The 18,713-nt window shown below is 43.2% G+C and overlaps 1 protein-coding gene across 8 annotated transcripts in view; it reads left to right on the forward strand.

Annotated features, from left to right (window-relative positions):
• Nucleotides 1–4,667: 4,667 nt before the first annotated feature.
• FSD1L (fibronectin type III and SPRY domain containing 1 like) overlaps nt 4,668–18,713 on the forward strand; it is a 37,566-nt gene continuing 23,520 nt past the window's right edge. For 7 of the 8 annotated variants that reach the window (XR_007505081.1, XM_049795270.1, XM_049795271.1 and 4 more), the window contains exons 1-4: nt 4,668–4,775; nt 9,712–9,807; nt 10,799–10,930; nt 16,321–16,422. Coding sequence is in view for 7 of the 8 variants with exons in the window: in XM_049795270.1 (XP_049651227.1) it covers nt 4,761–4,775; nt 9,712–9,807; nt 10,799–10,930; nt 16,321–16,422 (345 nt within the window). In the remaining variant the exon portion in view is untranslated. Of the gene's footprint in view, nt 4,776–6,016; nt 6,052–9,711; nt 9,808–10,798; nt 10,931–16,320; nt 16,423–18,713 lie in introns of those variants that run through there. The other variant, XM_049795274.1, reaches the window with a different exon arrangement.

Raw genomic sequence — 18,713 nt, forward strand, 5'->3', positions numbered from 1 at the left:
CAATCTCAGTTCTTTTTTGTTTGTTTGTTTTTCATTCTAGTATTGTTGGGGTTTTTTTAAATGAATGCCTTAGTGCATATAAAATCAGCAATGCAGTAGATTTTAATGTGCATTCCAGGGGAGGAAAATCAATTGTTCAAGTCTCAGAACACATTTTACCCTCCCCCCTTTCTAACTGGAAGACTACTAAAAAAATTAATCAAAAATCAAAGCCCTACAATACTAAGTACATTTATATAACACACAGTTCTTATCTCAAAGCAATGTTTCTGTGTACATTCTAGTGCTACGGTTGCAGAGCCTGTTGAAACAATAAAGCAGATTTGATAGGCACAGCCTTTTCTGCATGCGCATAAATAAAACCTCACTGTGTTTCCTTCAGTGCAGTGACTAACTGATTCAAAGGACAGTGGGAAAGCCTGTTCTCCTCGGCCCACTGTCCTCTGTGGTTGATACGAAGCAGAACACTCTGAGAGAGGTGCACCTTTACCATTTTGGGAATACCAGGGGGGCATTTTAATCAAAATTTCTCAGTTCAGGTCTTCATCTGCAGCTAATATTTTCTTTGTTTAAAAAAAAAAAAAAAAAAGTTCAGAAGTTGTTAGTGGGGAGAAGGAAATTGCACAAATCTTATTTGCTTGAGTCATGACAGAAGCACTGCAGTAATTAAATTTAATACAATGAGCCATCACCAGACTGACTTCTGAGGCTTTTGTGTTCATGAAAGTAATGAAGTAACAACCAAGCGCTGAATGAGCAGCACTGTCACGATCTCTTTGCCCATCCACAGTGACTCCCAGGAAGCCCTGGCTGGGCATGGCCCATGAAAACCCACTTATACAGCCCCGCTATTTTCAGGTAGCTTTCTGGGAGGAAAGCCAGGGAAGTCTATTGTTCTTAGATCGTTTGGGCAGAGCAGGTCCCATATACCTAGGCATCCAGGCTTCTCTGCTGCTTCACGGATCTTCGTCTGACTGACTGGTTGTGCTGGTCATTTCTGACCTGCTCAAAAAGAAAAAAAAAAAAAATGATGCAGCAAGAAAAGTCTGTGTCAATGAGCAGCCTGTTGGAGCAGTCTGGGACTCGACCCTTGCTTTGGTACATGCCCACACACATACCCTCAAAAGCACAAGCAGCCTCCAGGTTGATGGTGCGAGTAAGCTGCCTTGTTTTTTTAAGACATGAAAAGAAGGCCTTGTCAAAATAACAGGTCATGGTGACTTTGAGCTGTGCAAGGAGGAGGGGTTAGTTAATGCCACAGCCACACCAGATTGCACATAAGTAACTCCGATGTCTGTAGCAGTCATCACAAGGTCCAGCCCTTCTCAAAGCCAGCACAAAGCAAATATACTGTGTTATAAAGGCCATCCATGGCCATCTTCCTACATTGTTATTTTTGCTAGCTTGGTTTCTCAGAGTTTTAGTATCAGTTTTAACTACTTCCAAGCCTTCTTCCATACAGAAATGCAACAACCTGCTGCCTCGTCCTCACATGATATGTAGATGTATCTGGCACTGCAAACAAATATAAGTACTGCAGTCCAACTATTGCTTGACAAAAATACAAACAATCTTATAATATATAAGATATATTATACAAATAATTTTATACTTGGAGCTGGAAGAAAAGAATATGAATACTATGATTCTCCAGAGCTTCAAGGTAATAAGCACTTCTAGGAGGTGACCAAGTAAGGCTAAATCTTGCTGTATGCTTCAGAGGTTAAACTGTAAGGAAGCAGTACATTTGGTGCCAGAAGGAAGTTGCTCTGAGGCAAAATCCATCCTTAAATTTCTAATCTCTGTTTTAAAGCCAAATTTGATAAATAGATGTGTCTAATTTACCATCCTGTGTGGAGACAGATTAAATCCAACCCCTACTTGTATTATTCTGTGATTACTCAAGCTGGTCTATTCTTGTTTTAGGGAGCTAAAGCTTCCTCCTCTGACTTCTTCCCATTGTTTCCTTTGAGTCTTCTTCCTGTAACATCTGTTTTTGGCCTAAAATAACCTAAGAGGCTTAACTTGGAAGATATTCTTTATGCCCTCTAGCATCCTGCCAGCAGCATTTTTTCTCATATATTAGCTTAATGACCATCTGCTTGTCAGGCACCCTACCTAACAGGGTTTCTGTCCAGGACCCAGGTTCCCAAGGGCTGCCAAGGATCCGCACATGTTCCTGCCATGTTCCCCGATTTCCCAGTGTCGAAAGCAGTAATGTGTCATTACAGGTTCCTTTAGGGTCAATTCTAATAATCTGAAATATTTATTCTTACCAGTCCTTCCTCTTTTAAAAATCTCCCACCATGGAAAAAAAGAAAACTAACAACTCTAGAGAAAATCTTCTTAGCAGATATTTTGTTGCTTAATTTATGTTCACAAGAGTGCTGAAGGAACCTATAAAACTGTGGCATTATTTCCCAATGGTGACCTTTCCCTTGCATTTGCAGTTTTGAAATGAGAAAGCATATAGGAAGGTGTGTGGTTGGATCTTTCCACATAATCTAGACCTGGAATTAAGAAGTGGGCCCACAACTTCAGAAATCAATTTAACCACCCACCCCAACACACTGCAAAAGGTTTCAGAGCCAAATGTGCCCCTTCCTGAGGCTGGCATTACTGGCACCATTACTGGGTGTCTGACCACAGGCACTACTTCTGACCCAGCTGCCAACTCCTCTCCCAGGCTAAGACATTAAAAATCCTTTTGAATTTTAGTATTTCATTGCTAAACTGGGGAGAACAGCATTGATGCCTCTTACCTTTGATTCATGGAGTTACGGTCATGGTAAGTCTGCAGTCTCCCTAAGAAGTTGTCTTTAGAAATGTAGGCACTAAGTTCACTTTAAGAGGCATAGCTGTCTTCTTGAAAAGCTTTAATATGTTTTTACCTTTGGGAAGATATGATAGGTAAGTCCTGTTCTAAAAGAATGTCATTGCTTAAGAAGATGAATCCACTCCCCAACTTTCAAACCCCTCGCTGCCAGTCTGGTATGAAACAGGAAGGTTGTGTAGAAAGGGAGGATGGCCAGAGGGGCTGCAATGGAGCTGGCACAGTTATCATTTGGACTTGCAGCTTTCCTGTTCACCACCACCAGCCATGTCGCCCAGCAGCTACAGGCTGCTGACTCCTATAGCGGTAGCCATGCACTGCGCTCCAAGCAGTGTGAAACTGTTCCAAGAGACTTATGGGGTCTCCTCAATCCAAAGGCTGTTGGGAGTTTTCTATTCAGGACCAGCAAAATCAGCAGTCATGCAAGGCAGAGCCAGACCTTCTGCCATGGGTAGCCAGTGGGCATGTCCTGGTCCCAGCAGTGAGTGTTTTTCCTGCAGCTTGTCAGCCTGAGGTGTGGCATGCCAGACATGGTTTTTCCTCCTCTTCTTTCAAACAATGGTTTCGAATGGAAACTACCACTACAGGCTGTGGGTGTTAATTGGAACAAATAAGATATCAGGTACCTGGAAGGCACGATAAACGTTTCAACTGCAGCCAAGGCCCATCCTGTGCCAGGTAACGTAGCCCCAGGAGACCTCTGGCTGGAGCTGGGAAGACTGGAGCTACGCCTCTTGGCAGGTCACACCACCTCGCTGCTTCTGCATTGCCACTTGCCCTGCATTTGTACAGTGCTGCGGATGGAGCAGTTAAAACCTTGGCGAGACAGGGCTCACGGAGGCATAAAAGCCTTTAAAGAGATACCTTCATTGGTAGGTGGCAAAATCTCCCCACTGCGACAAATCTTCCATCCTGGAAGTGGGCTCCTGTCGCTCTGCTCCCAGTCTGACAAGCGCTGCTTGGTACTGTTGGCACAGCGCTCAAAGCTGCTCTAACACCATGAAGCTACACTTCAGCCCAGTGGCTGTTTTATGGCTGTACGGCTGTAAAACATCACCGTTACGAAACTACCCTTTCTTTCCAACACTGCGGTGAGACGATTTCCCCCCCCCCCATTTTTAAAATTGGATTAGTGAGCTCCGAGATGAAGCAAAGTAGCCTTACAGGATCTCTAACCTAATACGGATTTGAAACACAGCGCGGTGACGTAACGTGCATCATTGCAATTGTTGCAGCGTTGCAACGGTACCTCACGCCCAGCTCAGAGCTCCGGTGGCGGGGCCGCTTCCCTGCAACGGGCAGCGGGAGGGGAGCGCCGGGGCTGCGCCGGGCCCAGGGCCCGCAGCTCCCCCGGAGATCACCGGGGGTTTCGGGGTGCCGGCCTCCCCGCCCCCCCGGGAGCTCGGCACCGGCCTCGGGGTGGAGAGACCTTGCTCTCTCCTGCCCCCCCGCGGCGTGCTGGCACGCCTGACACAGGCGGCGTGTGCGCTCCAGCCCCCGCCTCCCGGCCCACGGACGAAGGCAAGCCACGGACATCCGCCAGCTCGGCTCGGCCCGGCCCCCGCCACCCCGCTACCGCGCCCCTCCCCGGTTGGTGCCGGGACTCGAACCGGCTCCATCCGGCGCAGCCCACGGGCGGCCGCTTTCCCTTCGTCTGTGGGCTCTGACTGCGCATGCTCAGAGGCCCCTCCCCGGGAGGGGAGGCGAGGCGCACGTGCCGCCGGCGTGCGCGGAGGGGGGACGGGGGAAGAGGGAGCTGAGCGCAGCGCGCATGTGCGCGGCAGCGTGCCGGCCGCGCATGCGCTCGTGGGCGGGGGAGGGAGCGGGGCGGGGGTGGCGGTCTACCCGCAGGGCGGCGGAGGCCGTTAACGGTTCTGCCTCGCGGTCGGGCGCTGCCGCTGGTCCTGGCTTCGCTCCCTCCCTCATCATGGACGAGCAGAGAGTGAGTGCTGGCGGCGGGAGCCTGCTTCCCCGCGGGCTGGGCCGGGCCGGTCGAGAGGGAAGGCGGGCGTGCCCTCCGTCAGCTGGCCGTGCCGCCGGGCTTCGGCGGGGTGGCTGCGGCGAGCGGCGGGGCGGCTGCCGCTGGCAGGCGCCGAGGAGGGGGGGCGTTTCCCTGGGGTGTCGGCGTTGCCGCGGCGTTGGGCCCGGCTGCCTGAGGAGAGGGGCGGTGGCTGAGGAAGTTGAACGTTACCAGCTGCGTTGTGGGAGGGCTGCGAGGCGGGAAGGGCGCTTGCCCCCCGGGACCACTGTGAGAGTTGTGGGAAGCCTCCGCCTGCGGAGAGGTACGGGAGCGGAGAGCCCAGCAAGAGGGGCTTCTGCGTGCCCGCTTGCTTCGGGCGCTGGCGTGACCGCTGCAGTTGCCGCATCTTAACCAAGTACGACGCTGGTGGAGAGCTCTTTCACACTGTGTATTCCTGTCATTAGTAATTACGGTGCGTACATAGGCCCTTCTGTTTCCCATTGATGTAATCCTGTGTTGAAGGGAACTAATTAGTCAAAGTGTTTTGTAGTGGTTTGTTGTTCCCCCCCGCCCCGTGGCTGCTGCCCTGTAATTCCCTCCTTCTGTTACTTGCCATCTGCCCCCTGAGGGAAATCACTGAGGAGCAGAGATGTGCCTGGCCAAAGGCTGGGCCTTCTAAAAATGATACTCTCTGCAAAAAGTTCTGACTCAGTCTTTAGGTGTTCAGTCTAGCAGTCCAAAAGGGCTTCTGTTACTGTCTCTCCGAAGACTGTGCTTTCCTTAGCTTGGAAACTGGTTTGTGAGTAGGGTCTGGATAACTAGCAGTACTAATGGCTTAAACTTTACAGATCGCAGATGCTTGCTATTTTAGTTAAGTGCTTGTGCACTGCCACTTTGTAGTCATCTATGCTTTGGAAGTTGAGATGTGAAATGCCAAAAAAGTATGTTTCTGGTAAATACTATGTGAATTTGAGTATGTCTGCCCTTGCCTGCTTTATGTGAGGTTAGTCTTTTGGAGAAGGGGCTGCAGTTTTTGTGAGTGCTCTCGATGGATGTTCCCGAGTGGCGTCATCGATCACATTTGAATTTCATTGCTGCTCAGAGGTTCTGAATACAGTAAAATTGCAGTTGATCTTGTATTTTACAATACTTTATCTGTTAATTTGCTATTGTCACCTGTATTGCCTTAAGGACTCCTTCAAACTCTGGCAACTTCAATGTATGGACAAGTACAGAAGACTAAATTAATGGAGGCTAAGTAAGTATGGCCTCTTGTTTGAAATTTGATCTGCACATGAAGGTTAGTATGACACAGGATTTTGTCCTAAGCCCAAGGCTGCTTCAGAAACTCTGGTCTGCATCCAGTCATGTCATAAGACTTCGGTATGATCTTCAGCAAGTTGATAACTTGCTTCATAAACAGAACTGACGTAATTGTTTAATTTATCAAAGTTTACTCTTTAACTTTTATGAGATGCCCATCTGCTTCAACAGGTGGTATGTGATGTTAGTTACTAGCCCTTCAAAGAAGGGTATATTGTCTACTTTCATGTTGCTGGCAAGACTATAAGCCACCACATATTGCAGGGCTTCCTGTCCTTTTTCATATCCTTTTACGTTCTTTATCCTGTATGCATCCACACTGTTGCTTTATGAATGCCGTGCTTTTTTTTTTCTGCAAAGGGTGTATTAGATCAGAGAATAAGAATAGGACATAAAAGTGAAGAGCAGTAGGAAGCTTGCTGTCATGGTTTAACCCCAGCCACCAACTGAGCACCACGCAGCTGCTCACTCACTCTCCCCACCCCCCCCTGCAGTGGAATTGGGGAGAAAATTGGGAAAAGAAGTAAAACTTCTGGGTTGAGATAAGAATGGTTTAATAGAACAGGAAAGAAGAAACTAGTAATGGTAATGATAACACTAATGAAATTACAACAGTAATAATAAAAGGATTGGAATATACAAGTGACACACAATGCAATTGCTTACCACCTGCCGACTGATGCCCAGTTAGTTCCTGCGTGGTGATCCCTCCACCCTCACTCCCCCCAGTTCATATACTGGACATAACATCACATGATATGGAATACCCCTTTGGCCATTCTGGGTCAGCTGCCCTGGCTGTGTCCCCTCCCGACTTCTTGTGCCCCTCCAGCCTTCTCGCTGGCTGGGCATGAGAAGCTAAAAAAATCCTTGACTTAGTATAAACACTACTTATCAACAACTGAAAACATCAGTGTGTTACCAACATTATTCACCTACCTAACTCAAAACCATAGCACTATACCAGCTACTAGGAAGACAATTAACTCTATACCAGAAGAAACCAGGACACTCACTGATAGCAGCAAAAATTAATTCTGTACAAAAACATCCCATAATGTTTTGGAAATTAATTTGGAACTGACCTCATGAAACATATGCTGGCCAGAAAGAAAACTAAAAGAAAATTATTTGTAATGGGATTCTACGAAATACTACATCCATCAGTGGGCAATAGATTTAAATTTCCTTCAGTGTAGAAATACTAAGAAGTTTATTGAGTTTGGTGCTGTTATAATTCTTTTATGAAATAACTTAGAATGTAAGCCTCAAGTGCTGCTTATGTTGGTAATTTTTCTAGCACCCTTTTTGCTATATGTAGCAACTATTCAGAAATTCCCATTAAAGGAAGAAATGGCAACAGTGCAGTGTTTTGAATTTGGCATGTGTCTTGGTATGTTTGGAAGAAAATCTATTTGTTACATATTAGTGATTAGAAAATTATATTAGATAATATTGTATGTTAGTGATTACTAAAAGCTGACTTTCTGTTCTGGTGGCTTGTGCATAGGTGTTTAATAAAAATTCTGTCTACTGCTGGTGGATATTTTTAGGCCTCTTGCATCTATGTTTGTAGAAGCTGTCTGAACTTGTTTGAGTTTGAGCAGACCTGGTGGAATTTCTGTTTGGTGAAATTGGTACCTTGCTTAAAGAGAGCTGTAGTGATCTCTGTTTGGTCTGTTGACTTTAACTTTAGATGTAGTGGAAAACCTTATTTGACAGCTATCTTCCAGTTGCTGCCATGTATTTGGTTGTGTAAAGGCTTTCTAAGCATTCCTCACATGTAGATCTTTTCCTTTAATGGCATGTAGCTTATGAAAACCAAAAACATTCTTCAGTACTATGTACAAGAAGACTAATTTTTTTTTTCCATGTGGTGGAACTGAGTAAGCCCTAAAATCCTAGCTGAAAGAGGATTGAGAGTTTTCTTGTTCATCCAAATTGACAGTTATGTTTATAGGATCTAAGGCTTAACTGTGGGCTGTCTGACATGCGAAAACAATTGCCTCTGGTCAGTATTGAATGCAGAAGCAGCTGGTTGGACAATGGTGTTTCATCTGCCATTCTGATGTGTACAAAATTGTCGTTAAACATGTTCAGTTTTAACCAGACAATGCAAAGATTCTGTCATGAAGTGACCGAGCCTCTTTGTTTCTGAAAGAAGCCAATCTGGTTTTGTTTCTCTTCCTCAGAGTCCTAATTTCAGTCATTGCTAGCTGGTCCATTACATCTTTACGGAACACCGTCACAAAGCCTGTCGTAAAAGCAGTAAAATTTCACTTTCCGTTGCTAGTGGTTTAACTTTGTGAGTGTGATGCTATACAAACAGGCAGTGGGCCAGAGTACCAATAAATTCATCATTGCAGGTTCGTTGAAAACTGCTGAGGAAGGGGTCAGAAGAAACAGGTACAAGCATGGCTTAGGACTAGTGGAGAGATTCCTTGTATGGGATGTAGTGTCAAGGTTTGCTGTGGATGTTGTGAAAGGATAAAATATTTTTCTTGCTTTTAGCAAACAAATGTGATCTAAGTAGTAAATAGTTATTAAGAAATTGGGCGGGACCTCTGCAACATCTTTTTGGTGGTCTGGCTGTTTTTAAGGTGTGCTTATTACTTCCCCATGACTCGACTTCCTAAATGTTGTCAAGTAACAATGTTAAGCAGAGCAACTTGAAACTTTGGGCCACATCTAGCATTTTGGAGTCAGATTTGTTTCTAGAACTTATTATCAACCAGCCTGAGTTACCTTCTCACCTTTTCCTTTATTTTTACTTACGTACGTTGATGTGTTTTTGTCAAATTCTTAGAATATGTGACTGACTACTGAACAAATTTAGACTTGGTAGTCTTATTTAATTTAAAAATGCATTTTGATGTGCTTAACAGTTTTGCCTGCTTAGTATATGTTTTGTAAGCTGAATCTACTGCTTTTTAATAGCTGGAGTAGTACACCGCAGAAATCACCTTGATTCTCTTTCTCAGCTTTCAGTAAGCTTTCCACTTTGAGGTCACTTTTAATTGGAACATATAAATTATTTGCCAAAATATTTTACCGCTTGTAGAATAAGTTTACAAATCACTGTTACAGATCTATTCTGTGTAAACTGTTAGCTTAGTTATTTAACACTAGCTTCTTCTGACAATAGAAAATGCTATTTTTTTCTTCTGGGTTAACTTTTACCAGCTTTTTTTTTCTTTTTTTTTTCTTGTTCTCTTATTTGATTGCACAAGCACTAACTTTCTCATCTGGAGGATTTTCATACGGCGGTGTGGTGCCAGTAGGTAGTCTGGTTTAGATGGCTCAGGAGTGGTATTAACATGGGTAGCAAAACATGTGAAACGGTGTATCATAAAACACAGTCTTGATTTCTCTTAAACTAACCACTGGAGATCTTTAGTTTGGTGGAATGCTTCTTAGACATTTGATACTCTTTCTCTTTTCTAACAAAATCTATTTCCTGATCCCATCAGAGTAAGAGTTGAATTCACCACAACTGGAATGTGTATGATGAATTTCCATGTATGTTGAAATGGTGATGGTTAAAAAAATTACAAGGTTCTTTTACAACTTCTCTCACTTGTTTTTGTAATTCCAGGAGACTCTGCAAAGGATTGTATCTACTCTAGCGAACAAGAATGATGAAATTCACAACTTCATTGACATGCTGAACCATACCATAAAAAATGTTCAGGTATATATATTAAGGCTTATAGATTGTAGCTGAGAGGGGAGCGACTGTTTTTTCAATCTCAGACTTGGTAGTGTGTAAGGGATGGGCTATGAGAATCAATTTTAAATTGTATATGTGTGTTGGAGCTAGGTAGGAAAACAATTTTTTTAAGTCTGTCTCTACTTGAAAGGTATGGTGGTTTTGCTTTTCATGTGGAAAGCTATTGTAGGATTTGATTTGTGTGGAAGAGAGAATCTGGATTTTGATGCAAGATCCCAAACTCCTGTTTGTTGGAAGTAGTCTGTAATTTTTTAGACTTATAGTCTGCTTGGCAGACTGAAAAATGAGACCATCCTGATACTTGAAAGAAAATTCTTTGCTCTTTCTCTTTTCAGTAGTTGCAAATTGTTGGGCTTAAGTTAAAAGTCAGACCTAATTTTTAGACCATCTATGCTAGAATGAGATTTAGGTTCCTTTAGCCTAGCAATAAGCCATAAGTTGTTTGTCTCATGCTAAAGCTGAGCCAAGTTAACTGCAGAAATGGAGATCACCCAGCAGATCTTTAAGCTGGCTTCTTGAGTGCAGTTTTTAGTATCATATAAAACCATTTTATATAGAACTGGATAAACTACCTCCTTGCAAACATCTAGCAATCTGTATATAATTGTGAGAGGGAAGTGAAGGCCTTTTGGCATGCAACAAAGTTGCCAATTATGTTGGTCCTGTGCAAGTTTGAGTATCATGGAATTTTCATGTATTTCAGCCTTCAGTGTTACGATGTAAAGTCTGCTTAGGAGGCGTCCATCATTCCTAATGGTTTTTCCCTTTTGATAAGTTGAGGAGCAGTGACAAGGTATCTAGTGGTCATGGCAAACCATGCGTTCTGGGTTTGTGTGGCAGGGTGTTTGGTAGCAGGGGAAGGGCTGCAAGGTTTGGGCAAACAATGTGACTTTAAGAGACTAGTCTGCATTGTTTCCAATACAAATTGCAGCAGTTCCAATTCTCTTCTCAGGTAAACTCTTCTAATGTAATCAGTGAGTTGGATGAAGAATTTGATGGTCTGTATTCTATATTGGATGAGATGAAGGGGAGTATGGCCAACACTATTCAGCAAGAAGAGGCTCATAAAATTCAAGCTCTGCAGGTAACTATAACTACATCTGTAAATCTTTGCAGCTGAGTAGAAGCAGTTTTAAACTGCTATTTTAAATCTCAACTGAAAGTGAGATTTTGGTAGTGTTGCAAGAAATGCAGTGAGTATATGGTGAATGTTTTCTTTGATGTAAGTGCTTCTCTGGTCCCTTCTTCTAGGGTACTTCATGGTCTCTAGCATATTTATGTTCTCAACATTGTTATGTGGAAAGGAGGTGGTATTACTTGTAGACCTTACAGGTGGAGAGTGGCTGCATAGGAGCTGGACTTAGGTATGTTTACTACCTTCAAAGTAATGAACAGCCTCTGGACTGAAATTGGTTTCTTTCTCCAGTTTGGAATATGAGCATCTGAACCTGTAGACATGCCTAAGTGATTTGCTCAGGCTTGAACTTAAGAGTCAAGACTCATGCCAGGTACCCTAAGCACAAAGGCTGGTCTCCTGTTGACAGAACTGGGCATCCTCCACTTGTTAACATCAAGCAAATCGTATATGCGTACTGGAAGGTGCATGGGAATTACATGGGGACAGGTTACACTGGTGCCTGCTACTAAACCTCTATGTGAACTTTACCAGGTTGTAGTTGTGTAATTTCATGCAGGAGAATCTTTCCAGTGGGTTTCAGAGAAACAAACAAAAATGTAACTTTGTGAAACATGTATAAGGTCTATGTTTTCCCAGTAGCCTGTGGCAAGTTGGCTCTAGCTTTCAAAAAGTCTAGCTGCATGGGGCCAGAGCACAGTTAAATCTTTTAAGCAGAAGCTGTTTCTCTAGCTTTGTATTGGGTTTGCATGGCAAGGTTTTGGTAGTGGGGGGGCTACAGGACTGGCTTCTGTGAGAAGCTGCTGGAAGCTTCCCCTATGTCTGACAGAGCCAATGCCAGCTGGCTCCAGGATGGACCCGCTGCTGGCCAAGGTAAAGCCAATCAGTGACAGTGGTAGTGCCTCTGTGACAACATATTTAAGAAGGAGAAAAAAAGTTGCTGTGGGAGCAGAAACTGCAGCTGAAGAGAGGAGCGCGAACATGTGAAACAACTCTGCAGACACCAAGGTTAGTGAAGAAGGAGGAGGAGGAGGTACTCCAGGTGCCGGAGCAGAGATTCCCTTGCAGCCTGTGGTGAAGATGATGGTGAGGCAGGTTGTCCCGCTGCAGCCCATGGAGGTCCACGGTGGAGCAGATATCCACCTATAGCCCGTGGAGAAACCCACACCGGAGCAAGTGGATGCCCAAAGGACGCTGCGACCCTGTGGGAAGCCCACACTGGAGCAGGCTCCTGGCAAGACCTGTGGATCTGTGGAGAGAGGAGCCCACACTGGAGCAGGTTTGCTGGCAGGACTTGTGACCCTGTGGGGAACACACCCTGGAGCAGTCTGTGCCTGAAGGACTGCACCCTGCGGAAGGGACCCACGCTGGAGCAGTTCATGGAGAGCTGTCTCCTGTGGGAGGGACCCCATGCTTCAGCATGGGAAGAGTGAGGAGTCCTGCCTCTTGAGGAGGAAGGAGCGACAGAGACAATGTGTGATGAACTGACTGCAACCCCTATTCCCCGTCCCACTGTGCTGCTGTGGGGGGAGGAGGTAGGGAATTTGGGAGTGAAGCTGTGCCCAGGAAGAAGGGAGAGGTGGAGGGAAGGTGTTTTGAGATTTGGTTTTATTTCTCATTACCCTACTCTGGTTTGATTGGTAATAATTTTAAGTTAATTTGCCCCAAGTTGAGTCTGTTTTGCCTTTGATGGTAATTAGTGAGTGATTAGTCCCTGTCCTTATCTTGACCAATGAGCCCTTTGTTATATTTCCTCTCCCCTGTCCAGTTGAGGAGGGTGTGATGGTCTGACAAATTCAATGTCTCAAGCATCTGCTAAAAGAGCTTTGGTGGACAAAACGACCTCTGTAAAAATGCTGGAGTTTTGTGAACAGGACAATGTGGACAGAGGAGAGGGCCCCACGGAGGGTGGGAATGCACTTCTCCAAAGCCCCAATTCCTTAGCTTAAGTGACCAGGAGAAGGAACACAATTTCTGCCTTCCTGGAGGAAGAAGGCCCCATGGAAGTTGGGACTGTTCTTCTATCTTAAGTGGTCATGCCAGCAGGAAAAGAGAGGCAACTCCACAATGAACCCCCCCCCGCCAAACTCACTGACCGATTCCAGTGAACCCCAGGTGTGGGAACTGCACATGTTGAGAACATCAACTAACACACTATAAAAGAGGAGAGAACGAATCCTCAGTGTGCGCCCTCTGGAACTGGATCTCTACGCTGGCTGGACCAGTGCTGAAACCCCTCTCTTCTCTCTTTCTTTTTTTCTCTCACTCACTCTCTCCCTCTTTTCCTTCTCTCTTTTCCACAGTCCCTACACCTCATCCTTTGAAACATAAACCGTTGACCAAATCTGAGACTAAGAGTGGACCTGGCCGCCCCTGAGCTACTCTTTGAGAAGGAGTCCAGAAAGCAAGGGGGTCTGCTCTGAACCTCGTGACTCAACGGGAGGGCTCTCCTTCTGATACAGTTCCATGTTCCTTTTTCCATTTCATTTTCCTGTACTTGTCTCCTCAAATAGTGGCTTAATGACATGTTGCAAGGTTCATATTAACAAATTCATGTGTACTTGGACAAAGTTAGCTAGGTTGAATAAATGTTGGTTGTTGTTTGAACTCCCCTGGTGTCATTTCATCTTAATTCTGACAAAGGAAATCCATGAACCTGAGTCACTCCAACTTTGGAATGTGACAGAGGGGGAGCGATAGAGTGGCTTTGGTGGGCACCTGGCACCCAGCCAGGGTCAACCCACCACAAGCTTTTTTCTTTAAATGATCCTAGCTGGAGCATTCTTCTGTCTAGTTCTTTTTGCTTATGCAAAACAATAAGGAAGATGTTTGTTCCTGAAAAACCCCACCTCCTCATGTCTAGTCAGTTTCATGAAGTTCTAGAAGTGGTTTCCTGAAATTTCACAGACTTCCTTACAAAGTCTGTTTTATGTTCATACTTAAAGACTGGGTCTAAAACATTCCAGAACTTTTGAGTGCGCAAGTTAAGTAAAGGACTTAAGTGTACTTTTCCACCTCTAATTTAATCTTTCTCCCCATATATCTGTTTTAAGTCCATCTGAAGTTTCTCAACAGGCAGAGGTCTTGCCCACATCCAGAGACACTTAGGACTTAAATGCTTAAAGAGTAAGTGCTTCTCAATGAACAGCCCAGAGGAGAAAATTGGCTGTGGCATGTATCAATTATGCTACCTTCTAGTGAAGAAAAACTGAAGTTAATCTTGCAAAAAATTATTCTGGAACTGAAAACTGTTTTGATAGTTACTCATTTGGCAGTTTGAGTTGAGTATTGAAATTTTATGTTAATATCTGTTAATTTTCTGTTAGTTAATCTGATTTGATCAAGCTCAGGTATGGTTGAGCCAAGTTCTTCACTGAAAGCTTGTCAGTGTGGTAGAGCTGTATCAAGAATTGCTGCCCAGAATCTGTGTTGAACAGCTGAGCTCCTACTTTGTCAGAAGAGGATGAAGACAAGTGGAATGTTACAGATCACTGACACAGTTGTTAAGTGTCCTACTTGTCCTTCAGCTGAGGCTGTTCTCTTAACTACAGACCCAGAGGACATTCTCTTTATTTGATGAAAGACCAAACTTCCTCTGTAACGGAGACACTGCAAGAGTGGCTTTCCCAACAGTCAATCTACCAAACTGAACTAACAGATGAAAACTGCTGCATTGAATGTATTAATCCAAGCCATTATCTTTTGACTGGAACCGAAACTTAACTTTGCATGAGGAAACCAAGGAACTTCAGTGAGGGCTAAACATCCTGTTTAAAGGAATGGACTTGCTTAATATACTGTCCTCTTAAAGTGCTTGTGCTGTAGTTAGTCATCTGTAGTTGATTAGATGCTCTTGTTGAGAATAAGCTGTAACTTAAAATACTGGGGCTACATAATGATGGAAAAGGGTGAGGATTTAATATTTAGAGTGATCCCTCCCAAATAATTTGGAAGTCAAGGCCAAAAATTAGAAATGCTCCTTAAACCCTTGCTTTGAAAATACATTGCTTCATCTTGGGGCAGTGTATTTTAATGATACTAAAGTATTTATTTTTAACTCCCAAATGCAATTGCATGTCACAAAGATGCTAATGGAAGCATACAGGTACTGTGTCATTTCTGCAAAGTTATTTGAAAATGACTCTGGCATTTGCTTCTCTCTTTTGGGGTGTTTGCCTGGGACATTGCCTGGGACATTTTGGCAGTATCATGGTATATCTGAGTTTGTCAGCATTGGATATCCTCCAAAGAGGAGAGCAGCTGTATTAGATGAATGACAGCTTGCGTTAATGGCATGCTGCAGAAGTTATCTGGAAACTGTGTACAAACTTCTAGCTGTTGGATGGTTTCCTTGTTGCTGTTTTATCCTCGAACAGTAAATCTGAGGGGCAGCTGGCCCAGGTCAACTCGCCACTCTTGCCAAAACTAGTTAAGCTTCTGAAGTGCTTGAGACCAGTCTGTTCTTGAAGTTGATGCACTGCTTTTGAGACTACTTTAGAGCAAGCTGTCTTTCCTGAAGTGTTTTAAAGAAAAGTAACTACTTGCTGTTGACTTATTCTTAGATATTACAGTACCACATGAGTAGAAAAACAGCTGTAGGTTGAATGGCAATGCAAAAGCTGCTGGTGGGTTTAAAATGTGCATCTTGTTTAACCTACAATATGTTCAGGATCCTGCAGTGTATTCAAAACTAATCTTTTTAGGGATATACCCATTGTATGTAATACTGGAAGTTCTTTGTGGAGTGTTTTATGTACTGGGAATGGTATTTTACTAATGATAGAGTTTTAGATAACCCTGATAGAAATTTGTGTTCTGCCCCTCTTCCTCTGTTCCCCTTCTGCTACTATCCCCGTTTGTTATATAGCAATATTGATTTTTCAGGGTTGTCTCGTGACAGTTCTAGAGCTGGTTGGGGCTAAAATCATTGTCTTTTTTGAGGCTACTGCTACATTAAACTGTATTGGTTCATTGATGAAGTGCAGTTCTGTGAATAGAAATTGTAGCATGCACAGATGTAAGCATTTCTTTGATTTGAAATCCTGATGTTGGGAGAAATAGGTCTTAATATGAAATCTGGCTTTTAAATCAGACTTCGGCACCTACTCAACTGTTTCCCCTCTGGATTTACAGGATGTGTCATGTATCACTGTGTACTTGTCAAGCACAGTGAAGTTCTAGTTAACACCATGTGTCAGAGGTAATAGCTTTGATTAGATAAGGTAATAAGTTGTTACAAATGCACAGAAAAGCCATGTAGTTCTAATACTGGTAGTTTATAAACCTTTTTTAAAATGTGAGTACATCAGGTTACTCTTTTCTTTCTGTTTTTGCTTCAGGATCAGCTTAGCCAGTGTAGTAATGCTCTAGAGAGTTCTGAAGAGCTGCTGGAACTTGCTGCGCAGTCACTGGACATAAAGGACCCTGTGGAATTCTTAAAGGTAGAAAACATTGAATGGATGTGCATAAGGCAGATGTTGGTATTTGTATCAATTTGAAATATCCTTTGCATTCCTGTACTGGATGCTGCAAACTTAGCAGGAATACTGAGAGTAAGGTTAGAGAGGCGTATAAAAATACAGTTAATGCTCTATTGAGGAGGCCAAGTCAAGCACTATAGTCTTGATTTTTTATGCAATCTCTAATAAAATAAGTTTTTTCTCATTTAGAGTGAGGGGGGAGGGAAGGGAATGCCTTCTCTTGGACAGCTGTCAGTGTTAAGCAAACTTGCACTGGTGCTAGGTAAGCAAACCCAGAAAGCGAGGGTGAAATAAATCTATAAAACCAAACCAAGACTTACAAAATGTGTGATGGCCAGCACTTAAAGCCATGGCAAGTGACCCATCGGTTGCCCAGCGCTGTTACATGACACTTGCAGAGAGTCTCTGTATTCTAGCTGCAGCCATCTGTGGATGACAAGATGTTTGTTTTGCAGAAGTTCATGCAAGCTGTGGATCTTTAATTTGCAACTGTGAACTCTATAGCTGTCCTGAAAGATGTTATGAAACTGAATTCAGGGCAGCTCTTCCTCTATTCCCCAAAACGTAATGTGTTTGTATACTGTGTAGGCAAGAGCCTGATTTGGGCATTACATTGTGATTCCAGTACAAATAATGTGTACTTTAACACAGCAGACTTGTAAATAAGGCAACATGTATCTAACTGGAAGAATATACTTACAAATTAATAAAACAGTTCTACATATACACTGACTGGGTACACTAGGCTTGCTATAATAATCCTAGTTTTTAGTAGTGGGGTCAGCCACACCAAATCCAAGACCCATTTACTTTTGCCTTTCTGCATTTTAACAGGAACAAGGACACAAATTATTCTAAAAGAGCAGGCAGAAAAGTTGTGCTACTGTGTTAGTTATACCTTTTGGCAACGTTTGCTGTTGTACTTCCTGAGTGTCAGCTTTGATTTATTTGCCTTGAAGAGTGACAGTTTCTAAACTGAATATTTTTTTTTTAGCACTTCAGTTTGGGTTGTCCTTTCTGTCTTGTCATAGTGATGTGTAAAGATTATTAGCTCTTGAGCACTATGCAGAATGTAGCTTTGAATTTAATGTAAGTGCTCTCTATTCAGATATCTCTAATGCTTTTTTTCAATCAAATACATTAAGGAAAATTATTTGAGTGTTTGGGGGGGGAAATCTATCTAAATTTGGAGTCTGAGGCTTAAGATACTGAAATCCAATTCACTGAACTCTAATATCTAGGGTTTGAAACTTGTATTATACTGGCTTGCACTTGTAAATGTGCCTTCAGATATGGCATTTTAAGGTAATTGCCTTGGCTATTAGCTCGCTGAATCTATTGCTCTGCTAATGGGAATACCAGGTGTTCCTGAAAGGGCAGCTCTGGCCCTGACTCTCTTCTATTGACACAAATTTTCTTCAGATCCTCTAGTAAATCAGTTCAGGAGAAACTAGTGTAAGACTAAACTAAGATTATTTTTGTAATTTTTTTTTCTATATTAGATTTTTAGTGGCTTTATTTGTTGAATTGACTTACCTGGAAGTCAGAAGAACATGAATGCTAGCACACAGGAGAGTTAGTGTGTTAGATAGGGTTCAGTGGTTAGACAGGATGTGATTTGACACTGCTGGGCAGCTAATCTGAGATTGGCTGTTACCCTTCTTTGTCATTAGCCTGGAAAAAAAACTAAGTTCAAAGGAGTTAAGCCAGGACTGTCTTGCAAAAGACTGTTCATTGAGACCTGGCTACCACATATTCCACAAGGTGTAGAGGTTATGAAGAAGGCTTTTGTTTTTAAGTAGGTGTTAGCTGCTTTGTCTACAGTTGTCATGTAGGAAAAATCTGTCAGTAGTTCCTACAATAACATTGGTTTGGGGTAAAACAAAGCTACCTCTTAAGCTAAATCATTTGCTTTATTCTGCTTCCTGCTTTAGGAATACAAAATTGGTTTTATAGCAGGGACAGTAGTGCTTTATTTTTTTTTTTTCCATTTAGCTTGCTTTATAGTTAATGAAAAATTTGAAAGTCCTCCACTTCTGTTTGACTTTAAACTGGGAAGCTGCCTGATGTTTCTTGTCTCCTGTTTGGAAGGGAGAGTATTTCAGCTGAATGGTAACTCAACCAAGTAGCAATGTTAACTCCGAGCATGGATTCAACAGACCTAACTAAGCCATCCCATTTTGTCTTAGGTTTGCAGTTCCTCTTAGTGAAGGACAGGGATTTTGTCTTTCCAAATGCCAGTTAATGGTTAT

The sequence above is a fragment of the Accipiter gentilis genome, chromosome Z (genome assembly GCF_929443795.1).
Source record: "Accipiter gentilis chromosome Z, bAccGen1.1, whole genome shotgun sequence".
Taxonomy (NCBI): domain Eukaryota; kingdom Metazoa; phylum Chordata; class Aves; order Accipitriformes; family Accipitridae; genus Astur; species Astur gentilis.